This window comes from Podarcis liolepis (assembly GCF_965112155.1).
Source record: "Podarcis liolepis genome assembly, chromosome: 1".
Lineage (NCBI taxonomy): Eukaryota > Metazoa > Chordata > Lepidosauria > Squamata > Lacertidae > Podarcis > Podarcis liolepis.
In genome coordinates this window covers 49,540,874-49,565,303 of record NC_139554.1, presented here as the reverse complement: position 1 = coordinate 49,565,303, position 24,430 = coordinate 49,540,874, and the positions used below count along the sequence as shown (strand labels likewise).

The window sequence follows — 24,430 nt, the reverse complement described above, 5'->3', positions numbered from 1 at the left end:
TGCAGATTGGAGTTCTGAGTTGGTGAAAATACTTGCTACCGATGTTGATGACCTTAATGTTATATATTAAACACAATAATCCCTGCTTTTACTAAAGATTTGTTTGTTTCATTCAGTATAAATTGAAAGCAAGTACAGCTGAAAGCTTATCTGCAGTGCCAATGTTTAGATGTTAAACCTGTTCTAAGTTTTGTAGACTAAGGTTCAATTTATCCCCACTTACTTCCACTTACACACTAACACATATTTAACACCCGCCTGGGCATATCTAAATAATGGCCTGGCACATTGAGAGCATTGGAAACTGTCTCATACCATGTCAGACCATGTCCATCTATCCCAGTTTAATCTTAACTTCTGGTCGTTGCCCAGTATTTCTGGCAGAGTACATTCCCTTCACTCCTACCCATCACTTGTTATCTGATTCTTTTAATTGGTGGTGCCAGGCATTGAATATGAGACCTTTTGAATACAAAATATGTGCGCTACCATTGAACTATAGTTCCATCTCCTGAGGTTTGCATTTACTAAGGCAACCAGAGCCCTAAGCCCAGTGCCATTCTCTCTGCATGCAAAAGGCTTGATGAACCTGAGATGGATCATGCATTAAGATTATAGCAGAAAAATTTTGGGGGTGCAGGTCCTAAAATAACCTGAGATTCTCTAATAATTGAACGGACCAATTGCATCTAATTTGTTTACCTAATATGATTTTTAAAATGCTTGTTTTAAAGATAGCACTATCCTATAATGAAGATTATGCGGCTGCTTGAGCAGATTATGTAACTCCATGAAAGCTGATACTCACCATGAATTCCTATTCAGTTGCACTCAGGGTCTTATGGTTTATTGAGCCTTTGACATGCTGGTTTTACCTTATAACTGTATTTATTGGGCAATTATTGATCCTCCACTAAAAGAGTGATAGGGAACATTGTGCCCTGTTCGTATTTTGGATTTGATACAGTATACTATGAGATGTTGGGAATGCAGTTGCAGGGTATGGCAAAGATTTGTGGGAGTCCTGTTGAGTACCGTATTTTTCGCTCTATAACACGCAGATTTTTGCTCCTAAAAAGGAAGGGGAAATGTCTGTGCGTGTTATGGAGCGAATGTGTGCTCCCTGGAGCCGAAAAATGAGGCAAAAATCAAACCGCACTTCAGGGAGAAGGGAGCTCCGTGAGAGAGGAAGTGGCAGTTTTCCTGCATTCTGCCTCAGGGTCTTACTGCCCACCCTGCTCTGTTTCGTTACTGTGTTTGCTCAAACGGAACAAAGAGCAGGGAAAGCCCCTCCCCTCCAGGCAAGTAGAGAGGAGAGCAGAGCGTCCGAACAAAGAGCAGGGAAAGCCCCTCCCCTCCAGGCAAGTAGAGAGGAGAGCAGAGCGTCGCTCTATCCTGTCCCTGCTCCGGAGGGAACAATGTATGTGAAGGGAAGAGAGATTACAGGTTCGGCTTAAAATTCTGATTTGACTTCCTACTTTTTGTTTTTGGAGACACACAGCATTCAAATATGCTTTCTTCCATTTAAGAGGATGAAATCCTTAAACAGTGTTTTGCCTGTAAATTCATGCGATCTGGAAGATTACAGTGTCTGTACCTCTTAAGGGATGGCAAAGCTTAGGTTTCGCTGCTAAATAGTTCTTAATGCAGTTAAAATGCTTTCTTCTGTCATGCTGGTGGGAGGGAGAGAGAGAGAGAGAGAGAGCGCACGCTGGCTGGCTTGGGTGGGTGGGTGGGGGGAAACTTTTGCCTTCCTTTCCTCACGTTATAGCCCTCTCCTGCATTCTTAGCCTTCTGTGTTTTTCCTTCCCTCCCCACTTAAAATGTGGTTACAAAGCATGGATCCACATGGATCCTCAGGATCTTTGCATTGGGTCACCCCAAATTCACCATCAGAGCACACAGCATGTCCATGGCTACAGCCTGCCCCCCCAAAATCACACACCCATTGTTGCCTGGGGCTGCAATGGTGCAAAAACGTGGTTACAAAGCATGGATCCACATGGATCCTCAGGATCTTTGCATTGGGTCAGCCAAAATTCACCATCAGAGCACATAGCATGTCCATGGCTACAGCCTGTCCCCCCCCCAAAAAAAATCACGCACCCACTGTTGCCTGGGGCTGCAATGGTGCAAAAACGTGGTTACAAAGCATGGATCCACAGGGATTCTCAGGATTTTTGCATTGGGTCACCCCAAATTCACCATCAGATCACATGTCTGTGGCCACAGCATGAAGCACAAAAATGATACGTCCACTGTTTCATTCAGAATATTTTTTCCCTTGTTTTCCTCCTCTAAAAACGATGTGCGTGTTATGGTCAGGTGCGTGTTATAGAGCGAAAAATACGGTAATTCTGGATATTGTTGGCCAGGAAATTTTAGAGAACGTTGTTGCTGCCATCACCATAGGACCTCTGTGTGTAGCTTTGATTCTGTTTTTCCTTCCTCTGGCATTCTCCTTCAGGATGTATTCTTTGCATTCTGGGATTTGGCAATATTAGTCTATTGATAATTCACAGATATCTCTTGAATCCCATGCAGCTGCCCTGCTGAGTTTTTGTGCAAGCCTAGTTGAATCTGTCCTTAACCCATTGAGAGTGTTTGTCCCGGGCTTAGCTCTGGTGAAGTTCACATCAGGCATTCTCCGACATGCACTCCACTGCCATACATGTTGGTACATGGCAAGTAGCACATAGACATATTGTGCTCAAAGTTATTCTCAGCACTACACAGCCCAGCCTATCATGGTGATAGAGAATTTCACTGAGATTTTTTTTTTGAGGGAGTGGATGTTGATTTGACCAGCTGCCATTTATTTATTTATTTTATTTATGCAAGGGCAGGAAAAGTATACAATCACTGGAGATATTTTCCTGTTACTTATCTGTAACAAACATGAATTTGTCTGGAACAAATACGTAATAAATATAGCCAGGTCTGTATCAACACCTTTACCCCTTCTTTGCATTCTGTATGAATGGGAGAGCCATGAATAATTCCTAAGTAAAGGCAAAGAAGGCACCCTCTGAAACTGCTTAGGGGAAAAAGGGCGAGGCTTTAGATATAATTTTCTGGGGTTTGGGGTCTATTACTAGTTGGCTAAGGTCTAGCACAGGTGTGAGGAACCTGTGGCCTTTCAGGTGTTGACGAACTACACTTCCTTTACTCCCTAACAATTGGCCTTGCTTGTTAGGGCAGAATGGAGTTGTACTTCAACATCTGGAGGGCCAAAGGTTCCCAGTCGTATCTTAGCTCAAATAGTAAGAACCTGCAGCACTTCTAAAATGTGTTCAGAATTTGTAAGCCTGCTGAGAAGGAACTTTCATTACTGTGGAGCAGCCACAGCTAACTGTTCATTTGTCATACAGATTGTATGCATCTTCAGTGCTTTTTTGGTTGTTCTTGAAACAAATGTATGGATACTAGTTAGGGTACAATTTCTTGTGTGACGTTCAAGTAGTTTTTAACTAAGCTATGAACTCTGGGTTTAATTATACACATTCATAGGTTTTTGTCTGTCACCTCCCCCCAAAATTGATTGAGTGGTTTGAGTTTGTTACTGCTCAGAACTAGATTTATTAGTATGCACTGATGGTTTGTGTCTTTTTCAACAATATTGAGTTGGCCTGCTGATTACCTAACTGCCTATAATTTCTTCTCTTTTGCCAACACCTCTCCTCTCAGAGTACTGGTTTTTAGTCCACCTCTCTGCCTGCTTTCTGTAAACTGAAAACTTTTCACAATACTTTAAACAGCAGGGAGATTGTGTATTAAACCTATATGCATATTTTCTTAATGTTTGATATTAGCAACTCATTTTGGCTTTCAAGAGAGATTATTATGTTGCTCTACCTGCACCAAAAGATTTGTTTTATTATGAATATTGTTTTTGGTGCTTAGGGGAAATCAATTCCAATTCTGTCTGTGCATGTGTGTGAGCTTGGTTTTCTCATCCTAAACTGTTCAAATATTTTGCTTAAATCAGTTTGAGATTGCTAAATTTATTGAAGGTGAATACATGTGCACATACAGATATTTGGCTCTGGAAGTGGAGGGAAATCGATTTTTTTAAATTCTTATTTTAAGATCTTATAATCAGCATTTAGTTTTCATTTTGCCAGTGATTCTTCTGATTAGTTAAGTTAGCCACTAAGGTTGTTTGTTTGCTTTTTTAAAAAAACAGGTCAATAATGACAGATTTGTACTACCTCAGTCAAACAGATGGAGCAGGTGATTGGCGAGAAAAAGAAGCCAAAGATTTGACAGAGCTGGTACAGAGGAGAATAACTTACCTTCAGGTAAGAATTATGGAGAAAGTGTCCTTGAATAGAAATAAATTAAAGTAGGATTTACTGAAGGAACATTTAATTCACGCTAATATAGAACAGCGTGAGAGTACATAAGGCATCAGAAAAATATATGTATTTATCAGGGTTAAAGCAACTTCAGTGATTAAAATAATGAAATTAGTTTATTTAATATGTGTTTGGACATATTAAGTAAGAGAGCATTTGGTAAGTTTTATAGATCAAATTTATTTGCTGTTTGTGTTCAATTTCTGTTGAAGTGCATTTCCAGTCACTTAGCTATGAGAAATTGTTATACATTTCATCAATATACTTTCTGGTTTTATCATTTTTTACTAAATTAAAAAGAAGAAAATCTCTTTGGCTGTTCAGTATTTTGTCTAGATAACATTTTTTCTCAGACTTTGAGGGAAATTTGTAAGGTATGTTCTTTTGGATTGAATCACATATGCAAATTCCATAAGTCCATGGCCCATCAGTCACTACCTTTATGGTTAAAAGGATATAGTGACCATAGTATCCAGGATGTTATGCTTGGTTGTCCCATGGCAAATACTTTTCTGGTGACATTTTTAAAAATCATGGTACTACTGCAAGAGAGAAGGAAGTGCCCATTCAAACATGACCTTAGAGACACTTCATGTCTTTTTCTGACATGATGTCTTTTTCTGACATTGATGTCTTTTTCTGACATCGAGATTAGTTCTAATCAGAAAAAGTATGTGGAATTATTTTAAGAAGAGGTATGTTTGTGTGTATGTATATGTGCCTTGGTACACATATTGAGAAGCAAATTAATGTAGAGGTGCAGAACCCATGGCCTTCTAGAGGTTGTTGGACTCCCAACTCACCAGCAGCACCAGCCATCATAGCCAATGGCCAGGTATGATGGGAGTTGTACTCCAGTAACATCTGGAGGACCTTAGGTTTTTTCATGTTGAAGAACATTTTAAGGAAGGCTTTTATGCTCAAGACTAAAACAATGGGCAAGATGATCTCCTGAGGGAGCATGATTTTCCAAATGAGGCTGCTCTATACATGTGCATGGGACGCAGGTGACGCTGTGGGTTAAACCACAGAGCCTAGGACTTGCCGATCAGAAGGTCGGCAGTTCGAATCCCCATGACGGAGTGAGCTCCCGTTGCTCAGTCCCTGCTCCTGCCCACCTAGCAGTTCGAAAGCACGTCAAAGTGCAAGTAGATAAATAGGTACCACTCCGACGGGAAGGTAAACGGCGTTTCCGTGCGCTGCTCTGGTTCACCAGAAGTGGCTTTGTCATGCTGGCCACATGACCTGGAAGCTGTATGCCGGCCCTCGGCCAATAAAGCGAGATGAGCGGTGCAACCCCAGAGTCGGCCATGACTGGATCTAATGGTCAAGGGATCCCTTTACCTTTATACATGTGCATATTTGAATAATTCTGGAATGATATAGCTAAAGTGGCAAACTTATACCTGCTGACTTCAGAATAAGCCCCAGTGAACTCAATGAATCTTCTGAGTAGAACTATTATAATTGCATTTTTAGGAAACATGCTTTAGGACTAAAGTGAGAGCAGCCACGGTCCAGAGGACCGAGAAGCTGGGGGTCCAGTGAGGTAGGCTGGGGTGTGGAGGTCTTTACACAGGACTTGTCTATATGAGAGACTGTCTGTTGTTAATGCTTAAGTCATAAAAAATCAGTAATGCTAAGAATTTGCCAAATAATTGTCCGCAAATCTTTAGTAAATTTATGCTTTAATAGACATATCTGCTTTATATTAACATGTTGTACATTTGGCACCTCATTTTAATATTTAAAGTAAACAATTGAAAAAAATTGAACTTTATCACATTCTTGGGAATATTTTGCATATTTCTTAAGGCAGTTTGTTGGAAGTTGTAGTATCATTTCAGTTTGCATCTTGATAGAAATGTTTACAAATCAGCAGTATAATATGCAAGCAATTTGAACTTGGTTTTGCCACGTTTGTGGTAATTTAAATCTTATCTCTAAAATTCTGCCTCATGATTCTAAACAAAGCATACAGTACTATGGAATTGTGACCATGTAAAAATGTTAAGTGCATTCGTTTTCAAAAGGCACTAGACAACTCATGTAATACATTTTCCTTAAAAGTATTTATATAAGATAACAGCCATTGAAAAATGCTACCATTCCAATTTTAATATGCATATAGAGCAGTGCTCTCTAGGGATGATCGCTTGGAAAAAAAATGGAATTCTTACTGTGAATTCTTGTTTCTGAATTGGGCTGAAGGACATTCCTCTGATAGGGGTGACATCTCCTGGTGGTGATATCCTAGAAAGCCTACTGCCTCCTCTCCAGGGGGTGGGGTCATTCCTGTGAACCACCCTGAGATCTGTGAATGAAGGACAGTATACAAATTTAGCCAATAATAATCCCACTCACCAGAGCGATTCTCTCTATTGCCACTGCTGGTTGGGTCTGACCTGCTCTCTTCAGAGGCTTGTTTTCTTGACTTGTTTTTTTGGTTAAATATATTGCCAGTCTGAGCTGGCATAAAAGTTAATTACAACTTGATTTCATATTTTGCTAGGATTGTGACCATTCCAGTTGCTCAGTTTTACTTAAATATCAATTCATTATGGGTGGAATCCATTTGGTATTCTTGTGCCCATGGAAGGGCTTGGGCCAAAGCAATCAAACAATGCAAGTGATCCAGCTGAGGCATCAGGTAATGGAAGAGGAAAGGTTATTTTTGCCATTTCCTCCTACTGTCTCCAGTGCCCCTGAAAATCAGCTCCAGAGAGTCGGGAAACCTTCCTGAACAAAGTAGAAGGTGGCATGGAATTTCCTCCTCTTCCCTTCCATTAGCAGATGCCACCACTGGTTCACTTATATTGTTTGTATGGCACGAGCAGTGTCAGATACAATTTAATAGTCTTCTTTTTCTCTTCATTAAGCTGAGTTCTTGCAAAACTGAAGTATCATAATGTACGTTCTCTGCAGAATTTTGAATTTGTAGTTTTCAGTGCCTTAAACAAATGGTTATCAGAGTGTATTTGTTTCGTTTATATTCCGTAAATAAAACTGAACCTATACATGTTAATTTTCACGTTGTATAAAGATCTGAAAAGTTCTTTCAGTAGCATTTGAGCAGAAAATTTTGATTAGAAAATATTAGAAAAATGTTCAACATTCATATAATCTAAAAGCTTTGCTTGAGTTTTTTTTAAAAAAATAGAATACATGTGAATACCTTAAAACACGTTGAAAACTAGATACAGTCAGTGAGCTGGATCGTGGGTTCCCCCAATCCTGCTGTGCCACTTCAGCAGCTGGCCAGAGCCTGCCCAGCTGTCAGTCACCTGATGTTACTATGACAAAAGGCAACCCAGTTTTCCTTTGTAGCATAGCGAATTATGCAGCAAAAGAAAAGCCAAGGATTGAAGTAACCATGGGGAACTTGGTAGCGAAGCTGATCCCAACAGGCTTTCTCTCACTGCTGATCAGCTCATCAGCGCTGACAGCAAGCCTGCCTTGCAAATGCACAGTTTGGAGTGGTTTTTAATGCTCCTGATTGTGCACTTGCAGCTGTGTCTTCACCTGTGCCTTCACCTGTGCCCCCCCCCCCACGTCATATCACATCTGATGTCAGGTGTGGGACAGGTAGACATGCTTTGTGGGAAACAGCCTTGTGAACAAAGTTGGCATCTTTGCCAGGCTTAATCAAGTCTGTAGGCCAGAGCTTTCCTGTTGCTGTTGTAATACATGATCATTCAAAAACATGCATTTCTCTTAAATTGTTTAAAGGGGGAGAAAGCATTCTGTATAAATTTAGCATTTCAATGAGTAGTGTTAGATAGCTGATATCTAAAATATATCTAAAATAGATAGATATCTAAAAGAAGTTCACCTGAAAAAGAAGTTAACTTTGAAGTGCTGCAGTTGGTATTTATTTTATTATAGCATAATTATATCCCATTTATTCACCACTCAGGGCAGCTAGCGACATTTAAAATCAGTAAGAAAAAGAATAATTTTTTAAAGAAATAATAATAAAAACGTTGAATCCAGCATCGCACAAATGGAGATCTGCTTGGATAATGGGACTTCTTCCTCTCCTCTCCCCCTACAGCACCACGTGCTTCCCCAGAATTGCTGTGGAGGGTCCCCCACCTTCTAAAACGTGGGAGGCTGCAGGGAGGAGGACAGGAAGTGGAAGTCCTATTGTCAAAGTGGAACTCAGTTTGGATGCAAACCATAGACAAGCAGCAGCAACTAAAACATAGCTAATACATGCCAATTACTGTCAGAGCCCATAGTGTTGATGACCAACACCAACCTCATACTTCACTGATCTACAAGACCACCTACAGGGTAACATCAAGGTCAGTAGTGAACACTATTTCCTGGGATATGACTTCTGGACATAGCTCAACATCTGGTGGTCCACATCTAGATCTGGCCCTGATTTGCTTTGGAGCGATCTAGTAATCCAAATATTGTACAGTGGTACCTTGGGTTACATACGCTTCAGGTTAGATACACTTCAGGTTACAGACTCCGCTAACCCAGAAATAGTACCTTGGGTTAAGAACTTTGCTTCAGGATGAGAACAGAAATCATGCTCTGGCGGCGCGGCAGCAGTGGGAGGCCCCATTAGCTAAAGTGGTGCTTCAGGTTAAGAACAGTTTCAGGTTAAGAACGGATCTCCGGAATGAATTAAGTACTTAACCCAAGGTACCACTGTAGTCCCATTCACTTGCGTTGGGAAACCAAACCATACACAACTGTTAGGTTCTTACACATGAGTACATCAAATTAGAAGAAAAGATAGCCCCCAAAAGAGTGATTAACTCTTCTAAATTTCAGATATGTAGGTCCAGGGGATTTTATGCTAGGGGATTTATTTTTCAATAAAGAAAGTATTTTAAAAATACTGTACTACATTGGTGTATATATTTCACTGGTATGTGCTTGTACACTGATTCTGGTATGTGCAAAGAATGTCTGGGGAAGGTTATTAACATGTTTCTTTGAGTCATGAAAATTGTGTTTGATTGTGTGGCTATACATTTAAAACTTTTAATTTTCTAAAACTGGCACTTTGCCAATAGTACCCAAAGTAATATGGAACAAAATAAATAGAAACAATACAGTATTGTTAAACAACCTCACTAAAACCTAACACAAACAATTAGATAATGCAAAGCACACAGCAAAAGGAATCCCATCTCTTCTCTACCTGAGATGCAACCTTCTTGTATGCAAAGTATGCACCATGCCATGTGAAGTATGGCTCCCTAAAATGAGTCATGTTGGTAATAATCCATCTCGGTTCATTTTTGTAGGAAGTGAAAAACATGTCTCTGACCTGGTACAAATTTCCATGGGGGTGGGTATAATGTGCAATAGAAAGTGGGATTGCAAAGACACAGTACAGTGTTACCTCCAGTTACGAACTTAATTTGTTCCGGAGGTCCGTTCTTATCCCGAAACCGTTTTTCAGGATGAGGCGCACTTTCGCTAATGGGGTCTTCCACTGCACGTGCGCCTCCGGCATGCGACTTCCGCTTGCACCCCGGGGCAAAGTTTGCTACCAGGAGACCTACTTCTGGTTTAGCGGAGCTCGTTACCCGAAGCATTTGCAAGGAGGACGGTAATAGCACGAGGTTCCACTGTACCTTGTGCCTTAGAGGAGAACAGACTGTAGACAAGAGGATAGGTGGTGCAGGAAAGGCAGATAAATGTTAAATGAACAGTTGGATTTTAAAGTGTCACCCAGGAAGAATTGGAAAGGACAAGAAGTCCATGACTACAGCCGAATCAACCAGACTTCCTTTTCTTAATTGCTGCCTATATTTGTTTTGATTTTAACTTGATTTATTTAATACCCCATTTGTATTGCCTTCCCCAGAAAACTGTTATTCAATTTTATTCTCATAGCAGTGTTTTAGACTAGGTTAGGCTGAAAGATGGTAACTTGCTCAAGGTCAAGCATTGAGCCTTATATTTGCATGGTAATTCTAACCCATTCACAAATGGTGGATTTTGGCAATTGCAAAGGGGAGACCTTCAAAATTTTAGGGAGCACATAACTCGTGGCAAGAGTGGTACTTCCCTCTCATTTTCGCTGCTGGCCACCTTGGGCCTGGGGGCGGGCCCCATACTCACCTCCGCAGCTTATGGGGCTCCAGGGAGGCCTCGGGTGTGTGGGGTGGGTGTTTAGCTGGGTGTGGGAATTTGTTTAATTATGTTGTGTTTGTAACTTTGTTTTTTGTTTTTATAGTTTTATTTTATTGTTCTGTTAGTTTGTTTTTTGTATAGGCTTTAATTTGATTTTAAGGGGAGGGGTCAGGGCTGCCTGGGAGTGGGTCCCAGCAAACAAATTGGCTGGGGCAGGTTCCACAGGGGGGGATGCACTCGGACAACCGATCTCAGTGATCATGGGTAGGAGGAGGAGTTACGCTAAGACCAGACCATGTCATTACCGAGGAAGCAGGCTTAGTCGTTGTCTGAGGACTGTCCCTGCCTCCAGGTCTGGTCCTGACCGGAAGGATACTGGAATCAACAAGGGAAACCCACATGACCTGAAAGTGTTGCTGTGCAATGCCACGTCAATGGTGAATAAAACCTCTGCCATCCACGACCTGATTGTGGATGGAGGATTTGACCTGGCATGTGTGACAGAGACCTGGTTGGATGAAGCAGATGGGCCCATCCTTGCCGCTGCTTGTCCACCAGGTTTCTCTTATGCACAGCAACCCAGGCCTTGTGGGCGGGGAGGGGGGGGGTTGCAGTGATTTTTAGGAAGTCATTAGTTTGCACCAGGCGTCCTATTGGAAAGACCCAGTTCTCTGAGTGCATGTTCTGGAAGTTGGGTAATAGGGGCAGTACAGGATTCCTATTGGTGTACCGACCTCCCCGCTGCACCAAGGATTCCCTGCCCGAGCTGCTTTAGGTCGTGGCGGATGTCCTCCTGGAGACACCTAGTTTGGTTGTCCTAGGGGATTTTAACATCCATGCTGACACGACCTTACAAGGGGCCGCTCGGGACTTCGTGGAAAGCATGGCCTCCATGGGGCTGTCCCTGAATAAGTCTGGCCCAACTCATAGCCACGGGCATGCCTTAGACCTGGTGTTCACCTCTATGGATGTTGGTGATCTGACACTAAGTAAAAGCGAAACCAAAGAAGTGCCATGGTCAGATCACTTCCTGGTGCAACTGGACTTCTCTGTGACCCTTCCCCTCTGCAGGGAGGCGGAACCGATTCAGATGATCCGCCCCCGCCACTTAATGGATCCAAATGGTTTCCAGAGAGTGGTAGGGGATGTTTTATCCCATGTTGATGGCCTTTCAGCTGATTCCCTGGTGGCCCGCTGGAATATGGAGTTAACCAGGGCTATTGACTGTTTGGCTCCAAAGCGCCCTCTCCGATTGCATGGAGTCCGGACAGCCCCGTGGTTTTCTGAGGGCAATGAAACAATCGTTGAGACGGCTAGAGCGCCGGTGGCGGATAACCCATTCTGAATCTGACCGGACGGTGGCGGATAACCCATTCTGAATCTGACCGGACACGGGTTAGAGCTCAATATCGAGCCTACCAAGTGGCGATAGCGACGGCGAAGAAGACTTTCTTCACCGCCTCTATTGCATCTGCGGAAAACAGCAGCAGGAGACTCTTTCAGGTGGTTCGCAATTTAGCGGAACCACCTGCTCCATCAGGGCCCAGTAGGGGCCACATGATCTCCTGCAATGACTTTGCAATGTTTTTTGCAGATAAAGTCGCTCAGATTCGAGAAGAGGTAGACTCCACCGTGGGAGCAAGGCCGGGTGCTAGAGTCCTGTCTACTCAAGTTGTGTGGGATCAATTCCAATCTGTTACCCCCGAGGATGTGGACAGGCTGCTTGGACGAGTGAAACCAACCACTTGTCTCCTTGATCCTTGCCCATCCTGGCTTATAAAAGCTAGCCAGGAAGGACTGGGCGATGGGCTTCGTGGGGTGGTGAATGCTTCCCTCCGTGAGGGAGCCTTCCCAGACCCGCTCAAAGAGGCGGTTATTAAACCGCTTCTTAAAAAACCATCTTTAGATGCGGCCACGATAGCCAACTATCGCCCAGTCTCAAATCTTTCATTCTTGGGCAAGGTGATTGAGCGAGTGGTTGCTGAACAACTCCAGGCACGCCTAGAAGAAGCGGACCATTTGGATCCCTTCCAGTCGGGATTCCGGCCTCATCATGGGACTGAAACTGCCTTGGTCGCACTGGTTGATGATCTCCGGTGGGCTAGGGACAAAGGTGAGAGCTGTTTCCTTGTTCTGCTGGATCTCTCAGCGGCGTTTGATACCATCGACCATAACATCCTTCTGGACCGTCTTGAGGGGCTGGGAGCTGGGGGCACTGTTATACAGTGGTTCCGCTCCTTCCTCCTGGGCCGTGTTCAGAAAGTGGTGGTGGGGGATGAGCGTTCAGACCCCTGGGCCCTCACTTGTGGGGTGCCTCAGGGTTCTGTCCTCTCCCCCATGCTTCATCTACATGAAGCCGCTGGGAGAGATCATCAGGGGGTTTGGGCTGGGTGTTCATCAGTATGCGGATGATACCCAGCTCTACCTCTCTTTCAAATCAGAACCAGTGAAGGAAGTGAAGGTCCTGTGTGAGTGCCTGGAGGCGGTTGGAGGTTGGATGGTGGCTAACAGATTGAGGTTGAATCCTGACAAGACAGAAGTACTGTTTTTGAGGGACAGGAGGCGGGCAGGTGTGGAGGAATCCCTGGTCCTGAATGGGGTAACTGTGCCCCTGAAGGACCAGGTGCGCAGCCTGGGAGTCATTTTGGACTCACAGCTGCCCATGGAGGCATAGGTCAAATCTGTGTCCAGGGCAGCTGTTTACCAGCTCCATCTGGTACGCAGGCTGAGACCCTATCTGCCTGCGGACTGCCTAGCCAGAGTGGTGCATGCTCTGGTTATCTCCCGCTTGGATTACTGCAATGCGCTCTACGTGGGGCTACCTTTGAAGGTGACCCGGAAACTACAACTAATCCAGAACGCGGCAGCTAGACTGGTGACTGGGAGCGGCCGCAGAGACCACATAACACCGGTCTTGAAAGACCTACATTGGCTCCCAGTACGTTTCCGAGCACAATTCAAAGTGTTGGTGCTGACCTTTAAAGCCCTAAACGGCCTTGGTCCAGTATATCTGAAGGAGCGTCTCCACCCCCATCGTTCTACCCGGACACTGAGGTCCAGCACCGAGGGCCTTCTGGCGGTTCCCTCACTGCGAGAAGCCAAGTTACAGGGAACCAGGCAGAGGGCCTTCTCGGTAGTGGCGCCTCCCTGTGGAACACCCTCCCACCAGATGTCAAAGAGAACAACAACTACCAGGCTTTTAGAAGACATCTGAAGGCAGCCCTGTTTCTGGAAGCTTTTAATGTTTGATGTATTATAGTATTTTAATATTCTTTTGGAAGCCGCCCAGAATGGCTGAGGAAGCCCAGCCAGATGGGCGTGGTATAAATAATAAATTATTATTATTATTATAACTCTCTGCTCCCCGATGCTATCAAATGATGCAGTTTCCAAGCATTCTGGGTAAAATATTGGCACCAGTGGCTTCTGAGAAGATCTCTGTTTCCATAAACAACAACACTAAAATAATGGGGGAAAGGAGAGATCACAAAATGACCTCAGTTTAGGGGTTTTGCGCTCTCAAATTTAAGTCAAAAGTTCTTTTCAGAGAACTTTGATGTCAGCACTGTTGGATTGGGATTTTGAGCTTGGGTCTCCTTGATCCAACTCCAGCTTTGATTAAACCAATTCTCACTTCATGTTGTAATAATAATAATAATTTTTTATTTATATCCCGCCCTCCCCAGCCGAAGCCGGGCTCAGGGCGGCTAACAACAATAAAACAGTACAACAGTACAACACAACACTCTAAAATCATTCATTATAAAATTAATTCAAATCAAACCAATGGCAACCATTGGGCCAGAGCTCCGCGAAGATTGCCGAAGGAGGGAGTCAGGCTGTGCCCTGGCCAAAGGCCTGGTGGAACAACTCTGTCTTGCAGGCCCTGCAGAAAGATGTCAAGTCCCGCAGGGCCCTAGTCTCTTGTGACAGAGTGTTCCACCAGATCAGAGCCACAGCCGAAAAAGTCTTGGCTCTAGTTGAGGCCAGCCTAACCTCTCTGTGGCCACAAACTCAAGTAATCCCCTCCATTATACATCAGATCCTTAACGTCCTTTTTGAAAACTATGATGTGTGCGCGCCCATCTGCATTTGTGCATGTGTGTGAGAGAATGTTAGTATGTGCATGTGTGTTTTACTACTCTCCTGGACCTTCCATTGTAATAGTCTCCAGAGAGGGTAGCATCCAGGTCTGTATCTGCTGAACAGATTCTTGAGACTCCTCAAGGACTAACAAATTTCAAGCTTATGCCACAATAAATGTGTTAGTCTTTAAGCCACAAAGCTCTTTGTTCTCCTGGACTTGTCTTTTTATTCATACATCTGTTTCTTTGTCCTTGATATACAAAAATTAACATACGAACAATTAACATTTGTTTAGTGTTAACAATACAGGCAGAATTGCAGTAGGATGGGTGGGTGGTTATGCATGTTCACTGAAGCAAGCTAAGAAATTTGGAAAGTAGCCATCTGCAAAGGGGAACATTCCACTTTCAAAGCAGTACTGGTGGCACGTGAGCATTGAGACCAAAAGTTATAATTCTGATGAATTCAGAAATAAAACAGTAATTTAAAATCATAAAATCATTTTATTTTATATTAGCTTAGTGAAGAATGTGCATAAAATTTTGACGGAGCAGAAGTCTGTTCCTGTATCTGCATATGAATTATGATAATTGCTATATAATTTATGATAGTTCTCATTTGCTCTGAAAAAAATATTTCTTTTGCGTCTATAATGTCTTCATGTCTACTTTCTCATTTGTAGAACCCTAAGGATTGTAGCAAAGCCAAGAAGCTAGTTTGTAATATCAACAAAGGCTGTGGTTATGGTTGCCAACTTCATCATGTAGTCTACTGCTTCATGATTGCATATGGTACTCAAAGGACGCTAATTTTGGAATCTCAGAACTGGCGATATGCTACCGGAGGCTGGGAGACTGTTTTTAGGCCAGTGAGTGAGACATGCACAGACAGATCAGGAAGTACTACTGGGCACTGGTCAGGTAAGTCCCATTTCATTACAGCTAGTTTTCTTTCTTGCATAAGGGGCATGTTAAGAGAAATCTGATAACATTTCAGTCCCAATTACCATTTGGGACCCAGTCTGCCTTTCCATTGTAGAGGAAAGATAATTTATGTAAGGAAATAAAGAAAAGCAATTGAAAGAAGAAAAATGAATATTATCAGGCAGTTCAAGAATTTCCTCAGATCGCCCCATGCTTAATTGGCTGTTCTGATGTTTTTATCAATTGCTCAGACACAGAAAGTTGTATTCAACAGTGTGTGAATGGACTTCTCTGCCTGCGAAACAAATCTTTTCTTCTTCTCCCCACACACCCCAAATCTGTTTCAGAGGTTTGGGGAGCCCCTTCAGTCAGATTTGGAGGGCACAGAGGAGGAGAGGAAGGGGGATGTTCCATTGAACAAACAAAAGTCTGCTTATTTAGCGTTTGACCTACTCTGGGTAGTATCATTCTTCTCATAGCAATTCAGATAATCTACTGGTCAAAAGAGTAGAGAATGGAGAGGTTTTTTTTAATGATCTAAGGTACTGTTTCATGAAGCTAAGCCTTGTGATATAAGACTGAAGTCCAATGCTCTAACTCTGGTTCATCAGATGAACTTGGGAAGCTCACAGATGAGCATACAAGAGATATCCCGTTTTGGTCACATCATTTGGTCACCGTCAGTGAATGTTATGTCGTCTGGGTGTTTTTTTTAAAAAAAAAAAAAACTTTGGCTGGTAGCCAGTCATGTTATCAACAGTATCTAGGCTAGCCTTCAACCCTTATTCTCTTTCTAATTGAATAGCTATATTAGGCATGTTGGCTGGAATCCAAAAGGCAATGGCGAGAGCCTTTCTGTATTCATTTGTATCAAAACAAGGGTCACTTATTGCACAAAAGAAATACATTGCTGAGAGCTGTTTATATATAAACAGTTTAAGAGATATGGGTAGGAATCTCAGCCTAGTATGGCATAGCAAATATTTAAAAGCAGATATACCAGCGTAAACATCTTGGTTGTCTGATCTTTGTTTGGATCTGATTTTATTGTGCTTCCTCTATACTTTATAGTTTTACTTCTGCAGAGATTGATCTTGTTGATAAAAAGCTATGATGAAATTTCTCCTCTTGGAATTTTGTTCAAAAAGTAGCTCTGGGTTATCATCTGAACTACCAGGTGTTTAGTTAGATGACTTGTAGCTTTTTGTTTCTCCTTAACAAATGTTCCAGTCCTAGCATCCTGGCTTCTTCCTTCTTTCTTATTTAGGGCCACACTTCAAAGTGATATTAGCCACATAGTTCAGTCCATAATTGAAGGGAGTATTTTTGTTTTTGTTTTGACCAGTGGCCAGTGTGGAGGCTTAAATCAGATTGGGATCCTGGTAGAGAAAATAGGGGCTCTAACTCCCCCCCCCCCTCACAAGTACATACTGCAGCCTGATCTAGATCAAGTTCACCACACCTGAAATTTGCATTGCCCAAAAGGGGTGGTTTTTGGTTATACAAACTGTGGGTGCAGGGACCCTGATCTGTATCAGCCCACAGTGGGGAGGGCAAAGGGTTAAAGCCACATTCTTTGCACATTAGGGTCCTTGTCTGGTTCAGGTCTCATGCTATTTGCTCCCAAACACTTTGCATTTAATTTTTAATTTATTAAATTTCTATATCACCCTTCATTTGAAGGTCATAGGGTGGTTTACAATATAAAAATACAAAAATATATAGCATAATTTTTGGATTGTATAGCCATCTGTCATGGATGCTTTAGCTGAGATTCCTGCATTGCAGGGGGTTGGACTAGATGACCCTTGAATCCCTTCCAACTCTAAGATTCGATGATTCTATAAATAACAAACAAAAACAATACCCTCAGTTTAAAAGACCATTGATTTGTTTTAGAGCAGATATACACGACTAAGGGGTCATCCAAACTTACCTTTGTTCTGCACTTTCTAGTCATAAGTCTGCACTTTCCAGGTCGGTGATGGAATGGTTTGCTTGTTTTTGTCCCAGCGCTTTTACTACTGAATTGTTACAAACAGCAATCTGAGGGGAAAGCCCATTGCTGTTTGCTCCAATTCAGTGGTACAATGTGGGGTTTCCTGGGGAAAGTGCTGGGACAAAAATCAATCAATCAATCAATCAGACAGACTTGGAAAGCCCAGACCTTTTGCCTAGACACACGGCACAAAAGGAAGTGTGGATGAGCCTGAACATTGCATGTAATTTGGCCCAAAGTTGCAGGAAGTCTTTCAGAAACACATTTTTACACTACTTCAGTACTTGATAATTAACTACTTACTTTGAGCCAATTACTGGTTTGTTTCGAGAAGTTCAACATGAGTCAAGGAATCTGAGATACTTTAGAGTTGGATTTAGCTGCTTCTCTGAAACAACGCTCTCTGAACCGGTTTCCAGGTTCGGTTTCAGGTTCGATTCGACTCTCTGAATTAGACTGCAGGATCCTCCAACTGCGAAACATCAGTACATGTAAGGTTATAAACATGTCTGTGTGGTGTGTGTGTGTGTGTGTGTGTGTGTGTGTGAGAGAGAGAGAGAGAGAGAGAGAGAGAGAGAGAGACTCATTTTAAAGATGATTTGGAGTGAGTGAAAAACATGCAACTTGTATTGAATTCATAATTTCAGACTGATAACATTTCCCTCTTGTTTGTGATTTGCTTGTTAGTGATTTGGGTTAGTGCCAGTTGGAAAGAGGCTTCTGTTCTCACCAGGGCTAATGGAGAGCAAATGGTGGCTTGAGCTTGTGTTGGCAGCTGACAAATGATCACATGTAAAATTATGCATTAGCATACTTATGGAGTTCTTGGCCTCTCAATCCCATGAGAACAAGTAATCTTTCACTGAGGGCAGCCAGTGGTATACTCAGGTTTGCTTTGTCTGTGCAATTATAGTGAATCCATTCATTGTCCATTCATCTGTTGATTGAAGTTCCAGGACTATGAAGTTCCAGGGCACATGCAGAGTGTCATCTGCAGAGAGTGCCTTATTGTCATAGTGAGTCTTACTCTCTTATTTTGTGCTGAATGAACTGCTGCACAATTCAAACAAGAACACAAATAGAAAGGAGTTCTTTACTAGACTGCTCCCCTAACCACACAGGTGATTAAATTATATGGCAGGGTTTGTAACAGTCTTAAGATGGAATGTGGGAATTGCTAAAAGGATTTGTTTTGCTGTCCTTGGTACAAAAAGGCACCAAAAACATCAGGGGCAGAGAAGCTTAGGTGTTCTCCCTCTGAAAAGAGTAGAACCTAGCAGTTAGTTCAGTTTTGTATTCTTCAATCCCTGTGATGCAACCTGAGCAACATTTTATTTTTTGCACCAAAAATGGCCTAACAGTAGCCTAATCTTATAAGGACCCATAGTTGAAGATCTTCCTTTGCACAACTAAGAAAGTCTAGCATGAATTAATGGTGACAGGAAGATGCCCCAGTTATGCTGAGTACTTGTGTTTGGAGTTCTGAAGCAGGGTAGCTTGAAACGTTATAGTTTGAGAAGTGTTTTCAGTGTGCTCAAGTTTCTCTGTGTTCTGAGGCAAGACTTTTGTGGGAAATGCCAAACCTTCCATCACCAGAGCTTCAAGTATACCCAACTGGAAAGAGATAGTCTTGTGCTGTGTGCACTGTCATTTCAAGCTTCCTGTCTGGAGTTTATAGACAGGTGTTGATGTGATTTAGTTTAGGTGTAAGGTTAGGGCCACCCCCAATCTCTTATTCTACAATGTGCCCCGCAGTGCAAAGGGGCATTTTTAAAGTGTGTTTTTCTTCTCCATTGAATTGAGTGGGAGATATTTTCCTCCCGTCAGCTCTTGTCACTCAAAATCTATTTTGCAAGGAAAACTTCAAACATGGGGGTGGGCGGGATTGTGTTTTGCTGCTCTCTGAAAGCGAAGTATTCATATTCAAATATATTAACTTCTTTCTTCCTGTTTCTTTGAAGTAATAAAACTTTTCAACTTAACTTGTGCACACAATAAATAGATATAACGATCTATGCCAATTCACATTCCATTAGTTTTCCTTTTGCTGTTTCTACGTAGACAAGAGCAGTGTGAGTTCAGAGGCAGTGAGCCCAGCTTCACTGGGGGCCAACAGTGTGTAATTACCAATAAAGACAGGGCAACAGTTTGGGATTAAAATGGCCACAACTTTATTCATTACAAGATGTAAGAAGGCTTTTGGCAATAGGCCCTTGATATATATCCTGAATCAGCCTAGCCTGATTGCTTGCTGATTGCCCGTTATGGTCAGTCCTGGGTTAAAGGATCCCCCCATGATGCAGATCAAATGGGGAAGACCTGCTAGGCTGCCATTTGGGAAGTTTTATGGCCTGTTAGTCCATGTCTGGGCCTCCGGACAAAACTTATCCCATGGTCCGTTGCGGAGTGCATTGCCCACTCACAGTACAGCAGAAATGTAAGGTATGGAAGTGGACCTGAGTGAAGACAGGCTCCCCCAGGTCTTCCTCCAAACCCATTCCCCCTAGACTGGCCACGATTGGCCAATTTGAATTTAAGTTTTGGTGGGATTTCCCAGAGCACCCTGCAACTGGCTAAGATTGTTAACAGTGCTGGCAGCCGCATGGGTAAGGACACCTGGCTCCCCTGAGTCTCCACCAGTCTTCAATGACTGCCATTGATGATATGGTAAGTGGCCCTTCTAATAAGTATGCAAAGGGACAAAAATTAAGAACTCCTTTAAAATTTGTTTTAGTATTTATATTCCTTATGCAGTGCTCTTTCATTGTGTTAACTTGCAGTCAATGACATTAAACAGCAGTTACTAAATTGTTTGTTCCTATCAAGCAGAGTGTAGTGCATTTATCTTCATACTAATGAACTGAACTGTCCCTGTTGGAAAATTTTAATTAATTTTGATTAGTAATTATTTAAATATGTTCAAAGCCTGGAATGGATGAAACAATTTATATAGTTACCTAGTGTGAAAATAATTAAGCGGTTTATCTGTGTATTAAGAGGATTTTTATTTTTAAGTGCCATTGTTGATGTCTTTTCTATTTATGTACACTAGTCATTTGTGTGTATTCCAGTGGCTAATTAAATCACTTCTAGTATTAAGGGAAATAGCATGAATTCTAATAGGGTATTTGACTGTAATCCTTCAGCATTTAATGAGGTAGCACCCCCCCACCCCACTTTGTAGTCTTCTGGCAAAGAATCTTGGGATTTTTCCTATGAAGTTCAAGCTGGGTATTTCTAGAGAGTTGAGAAGACAGCAGTTATGGTTAGATCTGTTGATCAACTTTAAGTGATAAAACAGCCAGAAAGACAAGTATATTTATATGGGAGTCCATCAACATTTCTAAAGTAAAACATTTCACCTGCCATTCCCAGTGGGGTTCAGGTGTGGACAGAGGGTTGACCAGCCTGGATGGAAGCAAGACCTCCTCTGCATCAGCATGCTGACACAAACCATGCCAAAACCAGGTTGGGGCAGAGTCAGCAAAGTTATGCAAACATGTACAGTCCTCTTTGGATTTTCATCACTTCTCTTGGGTCACACTGTAGGACTAGTTGGTTTCTGAGGAACTGAGTATCATCATCATCATCATCATCATCATCATCATCATGATAACCAATTAGTTATAGTTGGCAAGTTTTTTTCACTTCCTCTGTACTACACATAGTGGAATGTTGCAACTAGTGCAGAAGTGCCTTCTTAAACAGTTGACAAGTTGGTTCTTTGTACAATTTTGAGCCACTAACGTGCCATTTTACTATCTAAATTCTGATCCTAGCAGACAGTTTATGTAATCCAGGCCAGCCCTCGTGATGTATGGCTTTTTCACTGCTTATGTTTAGGAGGTCAGTTCAACTTCTTACAAGTCTTTAAGGTTTCTAAGCGTGCTGTGAGTTTGGTGGTACTTTGTTTTTCAGTTTGTATTGCATGCTGTACTGATATCCTTGGGGAGGAAGAACAGGATATATTGTAAATTATTTTAAATAAACAAATTGGTACGTTAGAATCTGATTGCTAAAGGATTGTATAGATGGAGGTGCTGAACCCTGCTTATACCTGCAGCTTACCTCCCAGCAGACTGTTCCCATACTCTGTTCCTCTGCATCTGAATTCAAACACATTACTGGATATTAGCTCAATTCAGAGATTTGGGGAATTTTGCCCTCTTCTGCTTTAGTTTTTCAGATTTTCCTTTTGTCTTACATTTGCTGGTTTTAAATTTTGCTTGGGTTGTGCAAATGAGTTTTAGTCACATCACACTGGAATCTTTTTATAAATATTGGTTAAAATATTGTAAATAAAAGGGAATGTATAGAGTAAAGTCTTGACTGCTAATGGAATGAGACATGAAGGAGGAACAGATGTTATCAGCCCCATGGAGCAGAAAATGGAAAAATATAAGAATACTCCTATACAAATTAATGCATCTTTACCCCTAACTGTGGTGGGGTCCAGATGGGCATGGCACATCTTATTTCAAAAATATGCTGTAAAAGTTTATGATGAAATGCAGCAAGAAAGTTCAGGGATTTTGAACTTACCCATTCAAGTAAAAGGGGTAAAGGTTCCTGTTGTCTATAGGGTCAGCTAATTTAGAATAGGGATGTACAAAATATATTGTCACATGATCTAGGTAATTTGAAAAGCTAATTTAAAAGCTAATTTCAGAATGCTGACCTTCCAAGCTCTTCTCACAGAAATAAAGGTATTATTCTAATGTGGAATGCCTGTTGACCTACAATGTGAAGTAATACATGCTGTGATCACACACAGCCCCCGAGTTTTCCTAACCTGTATGCTAGAAACAAACCAAAATGACTTGTGGCTTTATCTCTGATCTTTTCACTTACCGTATTTTTCGCTCTATAACACGCACCAGACCATAACACGCACATAGTTTTTAGAGGAGGAAAACAAGAAAAAAATATTCTAAACGAAATAGTGGATATATGATTTTTGTGGTTCATGCTGTGGCCACAGACATGTGATCTGACAGTGAGTTTGGAGTAGCCCAATGCAAAAATCCTGAGGATCCATGCTTTGTAACCACGGAGGAGGGAAGGAAGGGGAACCATGGATCCTCTGCTCATGACTGCAGCAGGTCCCCCCCATCACCCGCAGGCATTCACTCCATAACACGCACAGACATTTCCCCTTACTTTCTAGGAGGAAAAAAGTGAGTGTTATGGTGCAAAAAATACGGTATGTCATTATGTGCTGGACTGAACTTTTTGAACATGAAATGTCAGATAGGCTTACCTGTATCTGGTACTAGATGTCAAGTACTCTTCACATTGATGATAATTAGAGGAAACACCTCATGAATATCAAGCTCTTGAAGTGTTTCATGTAGATCGATTGTAGGGAATATAGCCAACAAGCCTAATTGGGCCCGCCAAGCCTCTGAATGTGTCCTGCTAGGTCATTTTGGACAATCCATATCTTACAGCCCACAGTTATCACCTGACATGATCTGTTATCGCTAATCTAAGCATTATGATCAGGGGTAAATAACTGATTATCTCTAATCTTAATGCTATGTGATTAATTCTAAAATTGGAGAGAAGGCTCTGTCTCCTCTTTAATAGGCAGCAGGCACAGACTTTTCTCAGAACTTAGCTCTGTGGTCCCATAGTGCTAAAAGCAGATATAACAGAAATGCTGCCTGTTTTTTGGCAATAAAAAGAAATTCTTTCTTTGTATTCCTGGCTTGAGTTCAAGCTGCAGTTTGAACTTTGAAGCACCTGACATTATATGAATGGCATCAGGTGATTGACTCATTTGTCAAAATTGCCCATGGATCTTCCCCTCATGTGTGTTGATACAATGGTACACTTTGGATTATTTTCTTTTGACATTCTAATAGCAATGGAGAAGGGGAGACTTGCAGTGTTGGTTTTGGAGCTCCTATGCTCTCTTTGTAGATTGAAGTCAACTTTTGGTTTTGCTCATTGGGGCAGTTGTCCTTGTAAATCAGAGGAGAGTGCATGTACAGCAGTGACTGATGACTTGGAATATTTTTCCCCTTTATCTCTCATCCTAAAATTAAGTAATACATCGCAACATAGGTACAAAACATCACTACTGTTAGCTGTCTTGGGCACCTCCCATAACAATACTTATAAACAATCAGATTGCCTAACAGCTATCTGTGATGTGACATAACCTGATTTCCAATACTGGAAGCAGACAATAGAGTGTTTTGAAGATTGAAGGGCACTTCATGGGCACTTCCTTTCATGTAGTATATATGCTCTTTTATTTTGCCCCAACTGTTGCTTCTTGCAGCAGGTTTGTAATTTTTTGAAGCATCTAAAAACCTGAAAAATGGCTTTACTACAGACTATTGTGGTATGAATGTGCATGCCACCAGAAATAATGCTTGTATTATACCACATCACCTTTGACTTTTTGAGAAACTATTGCCTATCTTCAGGCGAAGCCACAGGAGGATAGAATTTAGATAATTCTGTTCTACTATAGTGGTGCTCTGAACCGATATTTAAGGATATGTTGAGAATCCATTCTTAATCTTCAACATTAAGTCAAAGCCATTCCTTTGAATGGATAGGGCCAGTAATATAAGAATTGAATATTATGGATGAATGCTTGGAGTAAATGCATTTTTGCTGAAAACAACAATAAATGTTTAGAACAGTCTACTAGGCAGGAATAATGAAGCAAAGAATTTAGTGCATTTCAAAAACAATTATATTATATTCCAGTAGAAATAATATGTTATAAGTCTTAGTAGAGCATTTTTTTGCTTTTGTGTGCTGGTGTTTTCAAGAACAGTCTAGAGAATATACCATGCCTACCAATTCAAGTAGTAATGTACTGTATTTTGAGAACTGGATTATAGCAACAAAACTGAGATTATTTTAATGGTAAGTGGACTGTAAATGAAACCTGCTTTTGAGACTATGACCGGCTTGCAAAACAATCATAATGTCAAAGG

The 24,430-nt window shown here is 41.8% G+C and overlaps 1 protein-coding gene across 2 annotated transcripts in view; it reads left to right on the top strand.

Annotated features, from left to right (window-relative positions):
* FUT8 (fucosyltransferase 8) overlaps positions 1–24,430 on the top strand; it is a 91,901-nt gene that overhangs the window by 44,004 nt on the left and 23,467 nt on the right. Inside the window, exons 5-7 of one of the 2 annotated variants that reach the window (XM_083460439.1) lie at positions 4,187–4,301; positions 15,232–15,469; positions 17,891–17,962. In XM_083460439.1, the coding sequence (XP_083316565.1) occupies positions 4,187–4,301; positions 15,232–15,469; positions 17,891–17,962 (425 nt within the window). The remainder of the gene's footprint in view (positions 1–4,186; positions 4,302–15,231; positions 15,470–17,890; positions 17,963–24,430) is intronic. The other variant, XM_083460440.1, reaches the window with a different exon arrangement.